Source organism: Dinoponera quadriceps, unplaced genomic scaffold, assembly GCF_001313825.1.
Source record: "Dinoponera quadriceps isolate SergipeBrazil2010 unplaced genomic scaffold, ASM131382v1 scaffold2392, whole genome shotgun sequence".
Taxonomy (NCBI): domain Eukaryota; kingdom Metazoa; phylum Arthropoda; class Insecta; order Hymenoptera; family Formicidae; genus Dinoponera; species Dinoponera quadriceps.
The window spans coordinates 93,723-109,984 of NW_014556584.1; the positions used below are offsets into that span (position 1 = coordinate 93,723).

General features: G+C 40.8%; 3 protein-coding genes across 5 annotated transcripts; 2 read left to right on the top strand and 1 right to left on the bottom strand.

Moving 5' to 3' along the window:
• Window positions 1-728: 728 nt before the first annotated feature.
• Window positions 729-3,588, bottom strand: LOC106747862. 2 transcript variants are annotated; one of them, XM_014625827.1, is made up of 8 exons: window positions 3,510-3,588; window positions 2,707-2,948; window positions 2,376-2,606; window positions 2,147-2,307; window positions 1,859-2,052; window positions 1,510-1,783; window positions 1,168-1,456; window positions 729-1,045 (listed from the first exon to the last, which is right to left on the bottom strand). In XM_014625827.1, exons 3-7 carry the CDS (start codon window positions 2,582-2,584, stop codon window positions 1,182-1,184), a joined length of 1,113 nt encoding a protein of 370 aa, XP_014481313.1. In that variant the 5' UTR covers window positions 2,585-2,606; window positions 2,707-2,948; window positions 3,510-3,588; the 3' UTR covers window positions 729-1,045; window positions 1,168-1,181. The 2 variants fall into 2 exon arrangements, with proteins under 2 accessions (XP_014481313.1, XP_014481312.1); XM_014625826.1 differs by having other exon boundaries at window positions 2,707-3,578.
• An 88-nt stretch (window positions 3,589-3,676) lies between these two features.
• LOC106747863 (acyl-CoA-binding domain-containing protein 5) lies at window positions 3,677-10,780 on the top strand. 2 transcript variants are annotated; one of them, XM_014625829.1, is made up of 6 exons: window positions 3,677-4,062; window positions 8,169-8,362; window positions 8,469-8,631; window positions 8,927-9,075; window positions 9,294-9,590; window positions 9,750-10,780. In XM_014625829.1, the coding sequence occupies exons 1-6, from the start codon at window positions 4,002-4,004 to the stop codon at window positions 9,891-9,893; spliced, it is 1,008 nt and encodes a 335-aa protein (XP_014481315.1). In that variant the 5' UTR covers window positions 3,677-4,001; the 3' UTR covers window positions 9,894-10,780. The 2 variants fall into 2 exon arrangements, with proteins under 2 accessions (XP_014481315.1, XP_014481314.1); XM_014625828.1 differs by having other exon boundaries at window positions 3,678-4,062; window positions 9,237-9,590.
• A 1,733-nt stretch (window positions 10,781-12,513) lies between these two features.
• On the top strand, window positions 12,514-16,059 carry LOC106747861 (prostatic acid phosphatase). Its single transcript, XM_014625825.1, has 7 exons — window positions 12,514-12,858; window positions 13,170-13,268; window positions 13,637-14,059; window positions 14,173-14,296; window positions 14,361-14,572; window positions 14,719-14,899; window positions 14,970-16,059. Exons 1-7 carry the CDS (start codon window positions 12,760-12,762, stop codon window positions 15,092-15,094), a joined length of 1,263 nt encoding a protein of 420 aa, XP_014481311.1. The 5' UTR covers window positions 12,514-12,759; the 3' UTR covers window positions 15,095-16,059.
• The last annotated feature ends 203 nt before the right edge of the window (window positions 16,060-16,262 follow it).

A 16,262-nucleotide genomic window follows, 5' to 3' on the forward strand; every position in this document is an offset into this window, starting at 1 on the left:
GAAGCTGTTCCGGGGCAGCTCCGAAACACGACGCGCGGTTCGAATGACCGAACTTCAGACGGGAAGGTCACGTGACTCAGGTGGGTTCGGGCGGGAAACTCGAACGATAAATTGGTCATACCGAGGTCTATTTGCGTGATATCGCGCACGTATATATCGTGTATGGCATTCCGCGAGAAGTTTCACATCGGTTCGTGTAAAGAAAACTGAAGTATTACGCTGCAATGAAGATATAAAATGGAATCGGTATATCCTTATTATTGAAAGATTGACATGATACATGATACATGACTTTACAAAAAATCATGCCCTTAGATTAATTCTATCGATACGTCGAAGTAAGTATATATATATATTGTACATTCACATATAAACGTGGATGTAGTTTCAATAAGTTCTACTGATATTGTAAGTAACAAAATGATGACACACGCGAGCTTCTTTATCAATTATCAATCCTGGAGAAGACGCGGCCCAGCCTTAGCAAATATACTTAAAAAAAACAAAATCCAAATTAGCTGAAGTAGACAATATTAGTTGTCGTTGAAGTTTAAGTTCTGTTTCTCAGAACGTCGCAAATTTATCAGTAAAATCTTGCAGTCTCTCTTACCTACATTGTATACACGAGTATCTTAGCAGCGCTATCTTTTATAAAAAGTATATCATCGCCCCCGAAAGTTTCAATCAAATATCAAAACAGCAAACATTGCAAATAATAACAGAGTATGTATCACATTCAGAGTATATCTACGTTTATTTCTACCTTAATGTAGATATAAGAGTAGCTTTATTTTCCCTTTCTTTGACTGTACACTTCATGTGTACTCAAAAGGAGTACATAATGAAGTGTCGGAAATATAAAAAGACGAAACCTGCGGAAAAATACAGCTGAACAAACAAATCTATTATGTTTTTCTGCTGTTTTAATCACGTCCATATTTATCAGTATGTGACATTCCAATCAATATATGTCACTCATTCCACATCCTCGTTGTAGTCTTTTTTTATTACTTATAATTATTCGTTAAGTCAGTGGATAACGTTTCTACAATATAGAGAGAGAACACCGTATGAGGAATTTTATATATGCTTAAAAAAAGAAAGATACTCCATTTTTATACATATATATAGATATATTTACACGAGCTGAGAAATGTAAATCTTTACCTTGCACACACACACTATTCGTAATCTTTGTGAAATCTATCGTCATGATCCCAGAAGTCTGCGTTCTTCTGCCTTGGAGACGTGATCTTCATGGAGTTCAGCTTTGTGTTAACATCATCTTCTTTTTTAGTATCTAATGCACCCGTTCCACGTATCGCTCTTGGAACATGATGACCCTTTGAATGATGGCTTTGTTTATTACAAAGATCGTTCATCTCTTCTTTTGCAATTCGATGAGGAGGGACGTTGTCAACTTCTTGCATGTTCTTTGGCAGATCATTGCCTAAAACTTTTATTCACATATTGCAACACATCCCCCAATGCTTGACAAGTCATCATTACCATTTCCAATCTTCGTCTCTGTGTCCGCTTCTAATTCCTTCTTGAAAAATGGATATTCGAAAATGAGCGTTTTAATATTCGAAGTGTAAAGCTGCCTCAGGCGTGTGTCCTTAATTTCATAGTGGTTATTAGCTAAGTCGATCACTAGCAATAACATTGCACGATTTCGAGAATGTTCGCTCTTTTCTTTAATCAATGCTTGCTTAATTTTTATTATAAACTCCACAAGTTGTTCCGGACACGCTGTGTAAAGATTTTTACCGGATCTGAGTATCTGAAGGAAAAGTAACTTCACACAATTGTAAGGTGCTGTTTTTACTAAATCCGCACAATGTAGATTTTAGCACACCTGTATCATGATGAAGTGAATACTTTCTTCCTCGACACTATCTTCTATCAAATCTCCTAAATAGTGAATCAATGGTAAAGCCAATATTTTCAATCTACTACCATTATTCAGTCTCATATGATAGTAAACTTCTGCATGAAGTAAAACAATATTTGCAAATGTCTTCTTGTCCTCCATTTTATTTTTCTCCCTAGCTAAAAGAACAACACACAAACATATATATATATATATATAGAATAACATCGATATTGACATAAGACAATCGAGAAAACTTTACATGATACTTGCACATATAATTATCCTGCAGAAAACGTAGGAAACGAGACCGTATGGTCTCTTTATTGGTATCTTCTATGAGGGCAACTTTATTATCACTGAATACCATCGCCATCTTCATGGTGAAGGTGTCGTTCATCACGGATTGTTTCCAAAGCATGTCGCATGTTTCTCTAACATACGAGATGTTGCATTCAGGAGCGATAAAACAATTGTTGCAAGACTAGGAACTGTATAATACCTGAGGTTCTCTTTGCTGCTCGCGTTAGTCATCACGTCGATGATCTCCTGAACCAGCTGTGGTGAGATTTGTTCACAAGTACCGTTGGTACTTAACTTGTTCAATATGTCTTTAACGGCATCATTGGTGCAAAATACACCTCCCGGTCTACGAAGACCCTGTTCTTTCTTCTGAAGAAACCACCCACGACCGCGACCGAACGAAGTCATTTTGCAACTTTGACAATTGTACCTGTCGGCGAGGAAGAAAGACATACGTTAGAAACACATGTTTGATGGGTCACTTTGGAAAGCAAAGCTCATTGGCAAGAGTTTTTTTACACCGTACTCACCGTTGAACAGTTTGCAAAACTAAACGAACACCTACGTGCGTCACACGGGCCGTCTTTCACATAAGCCAGTACGACTACACGTTCCATAGGTTTGTTTTTACACTTTTTACACTTCAAGTGAAAAGGATACCCGCATACGCGTTTATAAAGGGGAAAGAGATGGAGAGAGTGCGAAGAGTGCAAGGTGTAAACATCGAGTGAACTTTGTGGCAGAAGGAGGTCAATAGCGCAAATGTACTTTCCTGCAAGTTAAAAATGAGGTGGAGACACATGTGTATGTGTGTACATATATACGTATGCTCAGCTCCGGCGAAGAAAGGAGAAAGGGCGAGAGAGAAAGTGCAGAGGGTGCAATTTAATCGAATGCAACCGCATTGCCGAGCAAATTTTGCGCCGCCTGACCAGCGGGGTACATTAAAAATGCTCCGTCACGTCTATCAAGCTGCGAATTCAAATTTGCAATTCAATTAAAAATTTGATCACATTTCGTCGAGGACACAGTCGTCACACTATTCGCGCGATCGGCGTGGTCAAAGTTGCAACACTTTTTTCCGATGGGTTTCGCAACGCATCTTGTACGCCCAATAGGAAAATGTGCCTCTCGAGAATGACTAAAAATCGAATTTTCTTATTGGACACGGGGTGCGTTCCGAATCTTGTAGAAAAATTAAGTGTCGCGAACACCGTGTCTGATTACATGTATATTCGAATCATGAGTAACTTCATGACTCGAAAATGTATCGTAACTCGAGAACATTGAGATGGTAACTCGCAAGTAATCGCAACTCCAAAATCGTACGCACATACATACATATCCCCCCGTTCGGCGGGCACGAAAGAACGAATGAAAGAATAACTTGAATTAGCGGCCAGCGCATGCGTGCCGTCGCCGAGACGCTGAACGGGCGATCGCCAATCGCCAATCGGTGAGCCCGCGGCGATAAATTTATTAGAATCCGTCAGTCATCGTCGTGGCGTCGTTGGTCCAGGTTCGTCGTATACGTCGCGCGGTTGCCGCACGATAATCAATTGTCAATCGGTTTCTCCTCGCGGGGAGTTTCGCGGCAGTTGGTAATCGTTCGATGATTCGATTCTCGAAGTAGACGAGTCGCTGTCAGCGGTAGTCGTCGCTCGCCGTCGCCCGGGTACATTTCGTCGCGCTGATCCCCGGTGTGCTTTTCGTGGAGGACAAAAGAAGCGCCCGCACTTGAAAAGGAGGAGGCCGAAAGAGAGAGAGACGCGCTTTATCGCCAAGACCTGACTAGAAGCGGCCCGTCCGCGTTCACCAGGGAAACATGACGACGGAAGAGAAATTCAACGCAGCTGTGAACGTGATCAGGAGCCTGCCGAAAAATGGTAAAAAGTGTCGCGAACGATCCCCCTGTATGTTTTCGTCGCGTTGCCGGGCACACCGCGCTTGTCACGGCGATCCTTAGAGGGGAGACAACCTTCACCTATCTATCCACGTATGACTTTTACTCGTCTGCCCATCTACAGTTCATCGTGTTCACTCTCGACGACGAGAACGACCGATATCCGCAGCGTCGGCGGCGGTGGCGATATTACGCGATCGCTTTCCCCTCTTTGTTGATTTCTTTTCCTTTCCAGCTTCTCTTCCTTTCGGCCGCACATCGACGGCCGGTGCGTTATTGCGTATCGACTAAAGTCCACGGCCTGATATTTGCCGTCGTCATCGTTCCCCGCTGGCACCTCGGGACGACTGCTAGCCTCATACAAGAGAGAAAGAGAGAGATAAAGAGATAGATAATTAGGTAGATAGAGAGAAAGAGGCATTTAAAATTCAGCACGGTGGCGCAGCGTGTAATTTCGCTTTCCTTGTCAGCACATATACGCACGTCGAAAAATCGTGTTTAGTCGCGGCGACTCGCACCTCAAGGTTCTCTCTCTCTTTCTCCCTTTCCACTGCGTGCCCATTACGCAGCGAGCGGATATTGACCTTTCGTCGAATTCACGAGGTTTGCGTGCGTCGTATCCCGAGTAGATGTACGGTAATGAGATCGTAACGAGATCGTAAATGAATTTCCGTCCAGAGCTGAAAGACGGACGGTCGAAGGACAGCGTCGCGAGCGTTCGGGCGCGCGTTGAAACACACTTTCGAAACTTGACGACACCGTCTCCTCGGGCCGCTTCCTCCCTGTACTTTTCCGTCGCTTCCGATTGGAAACAAGGACGGATTTTGCGAGCAAGCCAGCGCCAATGTGACCGAGCAGAGAAATTCACGGGATCGGATAGCCGGGGAAGAAAGTGAATGTAACTTCTTGCTCGCTCGCGCGCGCGACGTCGAAAGCGATATCAAAAATTCGATCTCTGAATCGTCGTGCGACTTCCTCGTCGGCGCGGCGGAAAAAACGCACGAGAGAGGATACGACGATTATTCGCGCGCGCCCGGCGATACGCGCGAGATCGTTACGAAAACCTGGCGGAAGAAACGGCTCAACCTTTGAAACCGGTCTTTATATCGTGTTATGCGATTACTAATCGTAACTGTCGTATTCTAATATCACTCGCCGAGACGCTCGACACACCGCGTCATTACTCGAGGCTTTGTTATGATAATGAGCCGACGAGCATTGAGATGAGTCTTGCAGTCGCCCTTGTTTAGCGCGAATATTTTCACGTCATATTCGTTACTGACTGTGCATAATTAAAAGTTCTCCCTCACGATGCGCGCGTTTATGCGGGCGGAAACGGTGGTTTTTGTTCGAAAAAAAAGGTTTCGTTAACTTTTTCTCGTCTTTCGAATGAAGCCAACCGTTTTCGCCTACATTAACGTGTGTATTGTAATTGTGCGGTAGGATTTTTAATTCTGCGCGTACGGTAACGAGTATAGAACTAACAAATTTGCTGAATTGGAAAGTAACGACGGAGTTATTTACAACGTTGTTATCGTTTCTTTTTTTTTTCCTGTAACGATTTGGTAACGACATTTTCTCATTAGTGACGGTAATGTCACGTTTCTTGGATAACGGTAACGAATATAATCGTTATTTTTATGGTTACTTTGCACGCGTTACGCAATATAGGTGTATATGAAACGAGCAGAAGCGAATTCTAAAAAAGGACCCTCAAAACTCGATGAAATTTTAATGACTCGTCATTTCCTAACTAACGGTAACGAGTAACGGTAATGAATTATTTTTTAAAAGTAACTTTCCCAACCCCGCAAATTTGCAGTAAAACATAATAACGACTCCAGGATCCTCTGCTATTCTTACAATGTAAGCACCGGAATAAAAAGATACAACGAAACAATCGCAACAGGTTTCGAGAGGCGAGAAGAAACTAGCGCCGGGATGCGTATTATCTTCATCTCACTTCCTCTTTTGTCGAGAAGTGGTCTGTCTGCTTTTTTACGATCGTCCTATCGCGAACTCGCGTGTAAATATCTGCCCGACTTCAGCCGAAAATAATATTCAAGCCGGGAAATTAATATGTTGTATAGTTTATAGTTACAAGATTCAAATAGGAAATAACGATGTTTCAATCTTAAAATTACGGGAGAAAATCGTTTTTCTTTCTATTTTTCCTCGGATTTTACACGTGAATTTAGAAAAATTCACGCGTGTTCGGTTAAAACCCGAGATATTTTCTTTTTTCCGTAAAAAAGACAAGAAACCAAAAAAATTCGCGGAAAAGTGAGGAAGAAAACGGGTTTTTTCTTGAATAAAAAAAAACTATATAATGAGTTACAAAGTTAACGTCTAGTTTTTTTTTTTTTTTTTTTTTTTTTTTTTTTTTTTTTTTTTTTTTTTTTTTTTTTTTTTTTTTTTTTTTTTTTTTTTTTTTTTTTTTTTTTTTTTTTTTTTTTTTTTTTTTTTTTTTTTTTTTTTTTTTTTTTTTTTTTTTTTTTTTTTTTTTTTTTTTTTTTTTTTTTTTTTTTTTTTTTTTTTTTTTTTTTTTTTTTTTTTTTTTTTTTTTTTTTTTTTTTTTTTTTTTTTTTTTTTTTTTTTTTTTTTTTTTTTTTTTTTTTTTTTTTTTTTTTTTTTTTTTTTTTTTTTTTTTTTTTTTTTTTTTTTTTTTTTTTTTTTTTTTTTTTTTTTTTTTTTTTTTTTTTTTTTTTTTTTTTTTTTTTTTTTTTTTTTTTTTTTTTTTTTTTTTTTTTTTTTTTTTTTTTTTTTTTTTTTTTTTTTTTTTTTTTTTTTTTTTTTTTTTTTTTTTTTTTTTTTTTTTTTTTTTTTTTTTTTTTTTTTTTTTTTTTTTTTTTTTTTTTTTTTTTTTTTTTTTTTTTTTTTTTTTTTTTTTTTTTTTTTTTTTTTTTTTTTTTTTTTTTTTTTTTTTTTTTTTTTTTTTTTTTTTTTTACCAGTTACTGTACTCTTTCATAGAACGTTGCTTCGGTGCCGATTGTGTTCACCGCTGTTTTCCTTGCCATTTTGGCCTTGATGTCGAATATTGCATATAGGTGTACTTTCCAGTCATTTCATATGGCGAAGTGACTGTATTACTCCCACTTTACTTTCTAACGGCGCAAGTCTAGCTGAACCATGCTTTGTGGTTAAAACTAGAATGTTCCTCTTCACTGCTCGCAAAAATCGCTCGCATTGCACTGGCAGTTATAAAACTCTGTTAACAAGCGCTTTAATTATCGTCAAATCGACATATAAATCAGAAACGAAGTTTCCTTCCTTTTGTTTCCTCGCACTTCACCCGCGATATTTGACATGTTACCGGCGATTACCTTTTTCTCATCCGTTCTCGTGAATTTACGCATAGTCAGCTTGACTTCTTTCTTTTTTCTCCGCATGTTTATGCCGTGCTTCAACAGATAAATGCGTGTAAATACATGTGCGGACAACCTATCAACAACACCGATCTGCCGATCGAATATAATAATGCTGAAATATATTTTGTTACATATTGTTGAATTCCGATCTGATCAATTTGTTGGGGGGAACGACTTTCACAATTGCTAAAACAACTGGCGATTATCTTCTACGCAGCAACGTTCACATTCTGGAGCATCACTTTCTAGAATTGCAAGTTCTATCAAGATTACGAGTCTACCTAGGATTTTTCCAGTCGCAATCGGAATCGTAGAAATATCGCCGGGGATATTGCGCGGTGATACACGCGGGAAGAATCGACATTCGTTAAGCAAACCGCGATTGCATCGCGGTTTATTCGCGAGATCGCTTTCGAGAGTCAAAGTGTCAAGGCTAAGTGACAGAGAGGTGTCCTTTTTTTTTTATTCTCGTTCAGCTCTGGCCTTCTTACATATTAATATAGCGTTAGAAAACGCTAATCAGGCCTGCCGTGTTCTGCATGGATGCCAATAATTTCCGATCGCTTATCGAAGATACAATTTTGTTCTGCTGAATAAAGGATCATATTTCGCAGAAGGATCGGCTCCGCTCTACATAATTTTACTTATACATCATATCATTTATATAACACATACATAATCCTTACGATTAGAAGCACACATCGCATAAATATTTTTTAGGAGCGTACCAGCCGAGCCACGAGATCATGCTGCGATTTTACTCGTACTTCAAGCAGGCGACCGAAGGGCCCTGCCAGCAGTCGAAACCCGCGTTCTGGGAGGTGGTGAAGAAGGCAAAATGGGACGCCTGGACGCGTCTCGGTAACATGAGCCGCACAGAAGCCATGAATAATTACGTGGAGGAATTAAAGAGAGTACGTGTCTCCTCATGACGCACCACCGTTTGTCGCGCAATCGAATCGCGCGACCGACCGGCCGCGCATATCTGTGTCAAATGAAAACGTCGTCGTTACTTCACAGATCGTCGAGACTATGTCTTACACGGACAACGTGGCGACTTTTCTCGGCAGTTTGGACTCGTTTTATGAGAGCGTGCCGACCGAGGATTTGGAGCTGCTCGTGGGACCAGTGCTGGAGCGTATGCGCTCCCAACCGGGTTCACCGTTATCCGGCTCGCCGTTGGGTTCGTTTCTTTCTTTTTATTTCTTCCACACGCACAACGAAACGTGCCTCGAAAGTTCCAAGTGATGAACCGACTTTGCACAAACTTATCGGGGGACCTCATATCTCGCTGATACGAGAACTCGACTCTCTTGTTTAGCATCGAAATTATCAGCCCCGATAACGGCGAGCGAGAAACGCGTGTATCCTCCGTGCAAGTATCATTCTCTCCCCCTTTCTTCTCTCTCTCTCTCTCTCTCTTTCTCTCTCTCTCGCTCGATTCAGTCTCCGTTGAATTTGTCTCTTTCGTCCGTCAGCATCCAGAGAAACGTCACCCCACAGGGTCTGCAACGCTTCGCGACATATAACTAGCAGTTTGGAGACCAGCCCGACCAGCAGCCGCACCGCGAGCCCGTTGCCGCAGGACACTGACGGTGAAGAGGAGGAATTTATAGATACCGTCGAGGTGCGTATCATCGTGTCGCTCTCTAGCCGCGCCCTGTCATCATCATCTCCTCGCAGAACGTAACTCTAGCTCTCGAGCTTATCGCGATACGAATTACGGGATTGTTGTTTTCTTTCCCTTATGATCGTTCGATTAGCAACATTAATCCCATTTCATTCCAGTCCGCGCCGGAGAGATCGCAGAAAGACGCATTAAAATCTTCTACTTGTCCTCAAAAGGTACAAACGACGGCAAATAACGGAATTGATAATTCGAATACAGAGAGCACTGTAGTGACGGAGAACATTGAATTAACTAATGGATACAGTAACGCTAACGGCCACGCGGTGGACGCCGCGGCGGACGGTAAGCGGGAGAGGGGTAGACAGAGAACAAAGAAAGACGACAAATTCAACGCGGAGTTCCTCAATCAGATCGCCACGACCGTGCAGCATCTCCAGAGAGATCTCGACCGAGTGACCACCAGAGTACGGAGTTTAGAAGGGCGAGCCTTGCAAGCGCTGGCGCCGCAAAGCGTACGTCTCACTCGGCATATTTCACTTTCTTCAGATTTGGACACATGTGTGCACACAGCTGAGATGTGAAATCGCATACGAAATATTAGGGATACGCAATAAGGACTGACAAATTTATATGAAAGTGCTGAAATCATTCGTGCCTCTTTTTCTCTTCAGGTGTACACCGGCAAACGCGCACACCCGAGCTGGTGGCCGTTCCACGAGTGCTCGCCTCGATTGTTCGCCGTATTAATCCTGTGGCCATTCCTCGCTCATATGCTGATCAACGCCACGCAGCGCTACCGCCAACGAAAACTGTGATCCTACGGTTATTACTCTCATGCAGCTGAGAATCCGCTTTCATCGATCGGGTCGGCGATTTTCAGTTGAGGAACGACGTACAGAGATTCTCTCGCAGGGCAATTTTCTCACTATATCCTAATACAATCTCCGATTACGTTCGTAAACGTGAATTGTGATAATACCGTAACCAGGTCGGTCTCTCTGTACATTTTTACACACACACATATATATATATATATATGTGTGTGTGTGACCTGTTTAAGAGGTCACGCACTTTCTCTCCCGACTGCAAATTGTCTGTCGAGCGAGCAGTGCTCGATGGATTCACAGCGAAAGTTCGGATGCCGTTGTAATCTGCAATTGCATCAACTTGACCTTACAGTTTCATGAACGCAAGCCTCGGTGGCTCGGTTCGATGTTTTTCCTCTCTAAATTTCTAACCACCGGCGGATCGAAGACGATCTCTCGGACCGGTTACCGAGGATCTCTGTGTGTTTCGGAGAGAGTGCGCGACCTTACGGAATAAACTATGTAAAATACAATGATATAGTTCAGTGGTTTCTAAAAGGTGGAATTGTATGTGTATTATAATATAAATAATTATATATTCGTAAGTTGTAATATAAACACACACATACACATACGGGGAAAGCAAATTCTTTTGTACACGTTAAAGCGTACGTGATGGTTACTGTTCTACTGTATATTCTACGTGTAATGTAACGAGTTTTTAAGAAAACGGGGGGGGGGCTCAAAGCGTCCACGCACCCGGCATTACAATGGCGACATCGTCGTGATCAACGTGCGAAACTTTTACATTTACGGTGCAGTTTTTACCTAGCGAGAGCTCGCGGCGAGCTTGATGTACATAGGTGGAATATGAGAAATACATAAATTTCTAATTATATCTTAAATTGAACACCTCCCACCGACTCCTCTCACTTCTGAGCGGGAGTTGTTCCGCTGAACGGACTTCCTTGTGGCGTGGTAAGAGCATCGCCCCGTCCCTCTTAGTTTCTAGATTTTTCTCGCGCAAAGAGAAAGTAAAGAAGTGAGAAGGAGAACGAGTGTAGAAAGTACAGCTAAGAGAGGACTTAGACCTTTCTACGGATAGCAAGTCACGTTTAAATAACGTCTAAGATGCCATGAGCCGTTGGAAATAGGACGCTCTCATAATATCTCTTTTCCGATTAAACATGAAAATATGAGCAAATCGCGCAAACAGGTTTTCCAATTAACGGAAGGAAGCGAGAGAAGGTCAGAATAAAAGCCGATCGCTATTATTAACGTGAATATTTAAACTATAGGGGGACGGTGACCAGTCTTTTTTCTCGACCGAACTAGACTGCATCTTTTACCGTAAGAAAGAAAGATATATGTAATTTATAACATTGAAGGGAAAAGGAACAAGTATTGGTTCGACTAAACAGGCCTTGTAGTTGATAACGCACCTGCCGAATATTTTTTCGCACTCGCAACATATCCAGTGAGTCAATTTTTCCGTGTCAAGTTATCCTGTATCTCAATAGTTAATATTCCTGCTATCTCATCCTTTCTAATTAACGTGCACTTTTTTCTATTACTGTAGTATTGCAAAAAATATTGCACGTTTAGTCAAGAAGCGGCAATTTATTTAATTTGTTTCTAGAAATATATTTAATTTTATTCTCGACAACTTGTTTCCGATAACACGCACGCATATTAAATGCCAAGGCCTGACTTTTTGTTCAATTAAATTGCTAAACTTCAACTTTCTTATTCAAATGAGGTCAAAGCAGAATCGTCTCAAAATCTTAATTTTAAGTTATTAATATGCAGCATTAATATTAATATGCATTAATATTAATATGCGGCAGCGTGATACTTTGATAACGTATCCGAAGATTCATTAAAGTTTGAAAGTTCGGTGGACATGCATAAAATCGAAACGTCGAAATTTGCGAAGTGAGGCAACCCACATTCCTGATAAAAAATTTCTCATGTATAATCATTATATATATTTATAGTTTTGAAGTCTCGAAAAAATTTTTTTCACATTTACCACGGAAGCAAATCGAAGAGAACTGGAAAATTGGAAAAACCGGTTTTGTCCGAACCTTTAAAACTATATATGGTGTCCCGGATTAACAGGGGCAAAGGTGGATATAGAATGGATTGAAGAGAAAGTCCTTTACGATTTTGCAAAATTTCGAATGATTAATTATTGACAGTGTACTTGTATAGAAGCTCCTTCAATCAATAACTGAATAAACTATTAATAAAACAAAATAAACCATTACTAAATTAATCAAAAATAAACGAAGTTACTTCACAAAGTCGTAACATTGCGAGACTATTCCAATATTTCAAGAGATCGTCCCGGAATGTTATCGTGACAGCAACTTCTCAGAATGTCGTCCTACTTTTAGCGAACGTCGGTATATTTTATCCAAAAATATGCATTTGCGCCGAAGGTTCTAACGTGAAGATAATGCAAAACTACGGTCACGATAATAAAGGCGTTGCAAACGATTAAAATCGAGCAAATATTACCGACTCGTTATCTATTTTGAAAATTCAGTCGACGTCGAGGGCCAATAAGCATTCACCCGCTGTCGTCCCTCCACCTCGCACAGCCTCGTGACCATACAAACACAACAATAATAAAAGCGTGACGAAACTGGCACGCTCCTCGCGTACGGACGGACTGGCATGGAGGTTGCGTCGTTTGCGGCCACGAAAATGACATCGCGCGACGGTATTCTCCGTAAATTATAACCGTCGTGTTCTCTTGCGCCGTTCAAGGTTTACTCACCGATGTCACGTGTAAAGTCCACGTGAGGTTACTGCTCGAAAAGCGCTCGAACACCGACGGTCGAGTGAAAGGATATTCGCCGCTCTCGCGATGAACAGCAGCAGACTGACGTTACTCGTGTTCGCGAGTATTTTCGCCGCGAGCCACTCCACCACCGAAGACCTGGGCACGATCGTTTTCGCAAACGTTGTAAGTACCTTTCCCTTGAAAACTACCGATATCATTCATCACTATTCCCGGGCAACGCAATATCCAAAATCGAGACTCGTCTTAAAGATTCATTTCCAGACGTTTTGCGTACCATCGATCACTTTATGACGTCTTTGTGAGACTTCAGACCTATTGCGTTGTTTCTTCTCTATCTGTTTCGAAATTTATTGTTGAATGTTAAACTGTGTGGGTTAAACATTAAAAGCATCCTTATCTCTTGTTGTGACGCATCAGCTACTTGTATAATAACTCGAGGCTTATCTAATATGTTCTGTTATGTGTATTTCTAGTTATACAGACATGGCGATAGAACTCCTATCGCTCCTTATCCGACCGACCCTTATCGCAAGGAGACTTCCTGGCCGGTTCCATATGGAGAATTGACGAATGTGAGTATAAGCCATGGAATGGTGTGTGTCTCGACTGCAATCGACACGATCTGGCTGGTCGTAGTCAGGCAGAACAAAGAGAAGTGTCTCGTGACACTGTCTTTTCTCCGCTTCTTATCTCCTCAAGATAATGTCGCTCCGTGAAATTTGATACACCTGAGTTGGCACAACGCTTGAACCTTGGCACCGCTGCTACACGAGTGTTTATGTAACGAGTATAAATTTAAACAAGGAGGAAAAAAAAGTGAAATTCTCGCGCTAAGATGCATTAGATGGATTTTCAAGATCGCTCTGCCGTTTGCACCTGCATTTGAGGACCTACGTACCAACTGTACCGACACTGATGTTTGTTTTCTTTTGAAATACAGCTTGGTAAACACCAGCAGTTGCTTCTTGGCCGTTGGCTGCGGAAACGATACTCCGATCTCCTGCCCGCTGTTTACTCGCGATACGATATCTGCGTCCGCAGTACGGACGTGGACCGCACGTTGATGTCGGCCGAGGCGAATCTAGCGGGACTCTACCCACCGGTGAGGGACCAAGTCTGGGACCGTATCAAGTGGATGCCAATTCCGGTACACACCATTCCAGAGGAGCAAGATCACGTGTTGAGCGGCAAGAAATACTGTGCGCGCTACAAGTACGAGCTGGAGAAAGTCCTGACGTCGCCGGAAAGGAAGCGGATAAATCAGGCGAACGCGAAGCTCTACAGCTACTTGTCCCAGAACACCGGCTATAAAGTTTCTTCGTTGGAGAATGTCGAACATTTGTACAATACCTTGTATATCGAGGTGCGTTCTGATAAGCATATTTGCTTCGTATCGATACGAGAGATAAATGATTTGTCCGTTGTCGCTGGTCTGAGAGGCAAAGATAAGGTAAAGAAGTTCGGTTTATCTTGCAGAATTTATACAACAAAACTCTACCACCGTGGACAAGGTCAGTATTTCCGGATAAGATGAAGCCTCTCGCTGAGCTCAGTTTCACAACTGACGCGTACAACCAGATACTTCAGAGGTTGAAATCAGGTGATTATGGGCGACTTTTTAATTACATGTTCTCGGTTACTGGCATTTAACTGTGATGTCACAGGTCCACTGCTTGGGGAAATGATAGACCACATGGTAAAGAAATCGCAGAATGAGTTGGAACCCGACAGAAAAGTGTGGATATACAGTGCCCATGATCAAACTATCGCAAATCTGCTGATGACCCTCAAGTTATTTGAGCCGCACTGTCCACCTTATGTCGCCACGGTTCTCGTAGAGTTAAGGACAAACCCCAAAAACCAGTATTTTGTAACGGTACGTATTTTTGCTTAATATTTGTACACTTTTCTCATTAAAGTGAAGTTATGTATATATACATATATATTTATTTCAAGGTTATATATATATATATATATATATTTAATTATAAGATTCATATATTTTTATATGTGTATCCGTAGGTTTCTTACAAGAATAGTAGCGCGGAACCGATACTTATGACGTTACCGGGCTGTACTACGTTGTGCCCTTTAGACAATTTTATTACTTTGACTAAAGATGTTGTACCTGAGGACTGGGAACGAGAATGTCTATTTAAGACGGAACAATACGAGTACAACCTAAACGCAGCAGTAGTTATAAGTAATTATTCGTCTTTGTGTACTTCGATTGCTCATCTGAAATTCCAATTACCGTTTTTCGTTTGTTCCAGCGACCCTGACGTTATCTATAGTATTGGTACTTTTACTAGTTCTACTAATAATCGGCTGCATGTATCTGCGTGATAAAAAGGAACACAAGCAGTATTATTTTCGTCTGACAACCGACGCCATATAACGAATATTGGCGCAAATCATCATAGCGAAAAGCGAGAAAGAAATATAATTATTAATTACTAATCATTGATGTGCTCGCGCGATTAAATTGACGTCGTGACGTTTTTAACCGATGTATGTAACGAGTATTTCATCCCGAGTACTGTACTCAAACTCGGTCGGAAAAAATGCTCTGTTGGCGACAGAGAAAAATGATGCAGAAAAGACGGTCTCTTCTACGTGATTGTGTGATTAAGCACGGACGTAGCAATATTATGATTTCAAGATCCATTGCACGACCGAATTAATCGGCTTCCTCCCAGGAAATAGTATTTCCCATTTATGGATAACCGATATAAAATATATTATGCCTAAATATAGATAATAAATAGATAAATGTAGATCAATATGACCGGATGAAATTCGGGCTGAAATATTCGATACGTACAACAATTTAAGTTACTTAGACTAATTATTTTCTTATACACTCTAACTTTACGACAATTAATTTACAATGGACGGTAGATCTTTTTTTTAAGCCATCAAGTTTTATTCGTAGATATGGAGAAGATCGTTAATTTCGTGAATCTGCAACTCCTCTGTTCTCAAATGTTCGATCATGTGATATTGTAAATTTTCTTGTACCAGTACCATTTATCAGTAGGTTATACTGAACTGTTACCTATGTTCTAAGCATATCTTGAGCTCATTTTCACGAAGTGAATGTTCGCTGTCATACCTCCGTGAGCCGCATCGCGCGCGCGCGTATGTGTGTGTGTGTATATGTGTGCTTATTTTTACACAAGGGAAATTTGTTAAAAAAATTTTAGCAGAAATAAGTCCGACCATTGAGATAATAATAACGATTTATACCGCGCACGTTTACTTAAAAAATACGTGGATCTCTGATGCACGAATTAAACACACGGCAAATTTTAAAAGACTATTTGAAAGAAAAAGAGGAGGGAGGGAGGGAGGGAGGGGGGAGAGAGAGACGGATATTCAGATATACTTTTATAAAGAGAAAACGTACAATACCAATGAAGATATTCTATTGTATTGCTACTATTGTAACAACGCGTTATATTGCGCGACTTAAAAATGGTGTACAAGTGTGTTATATGTAATAAATATTCAATGCAATTCAGTATGTCTGCAAAGTGTGCGACGAGAGAACGGGCGTTTCCAAG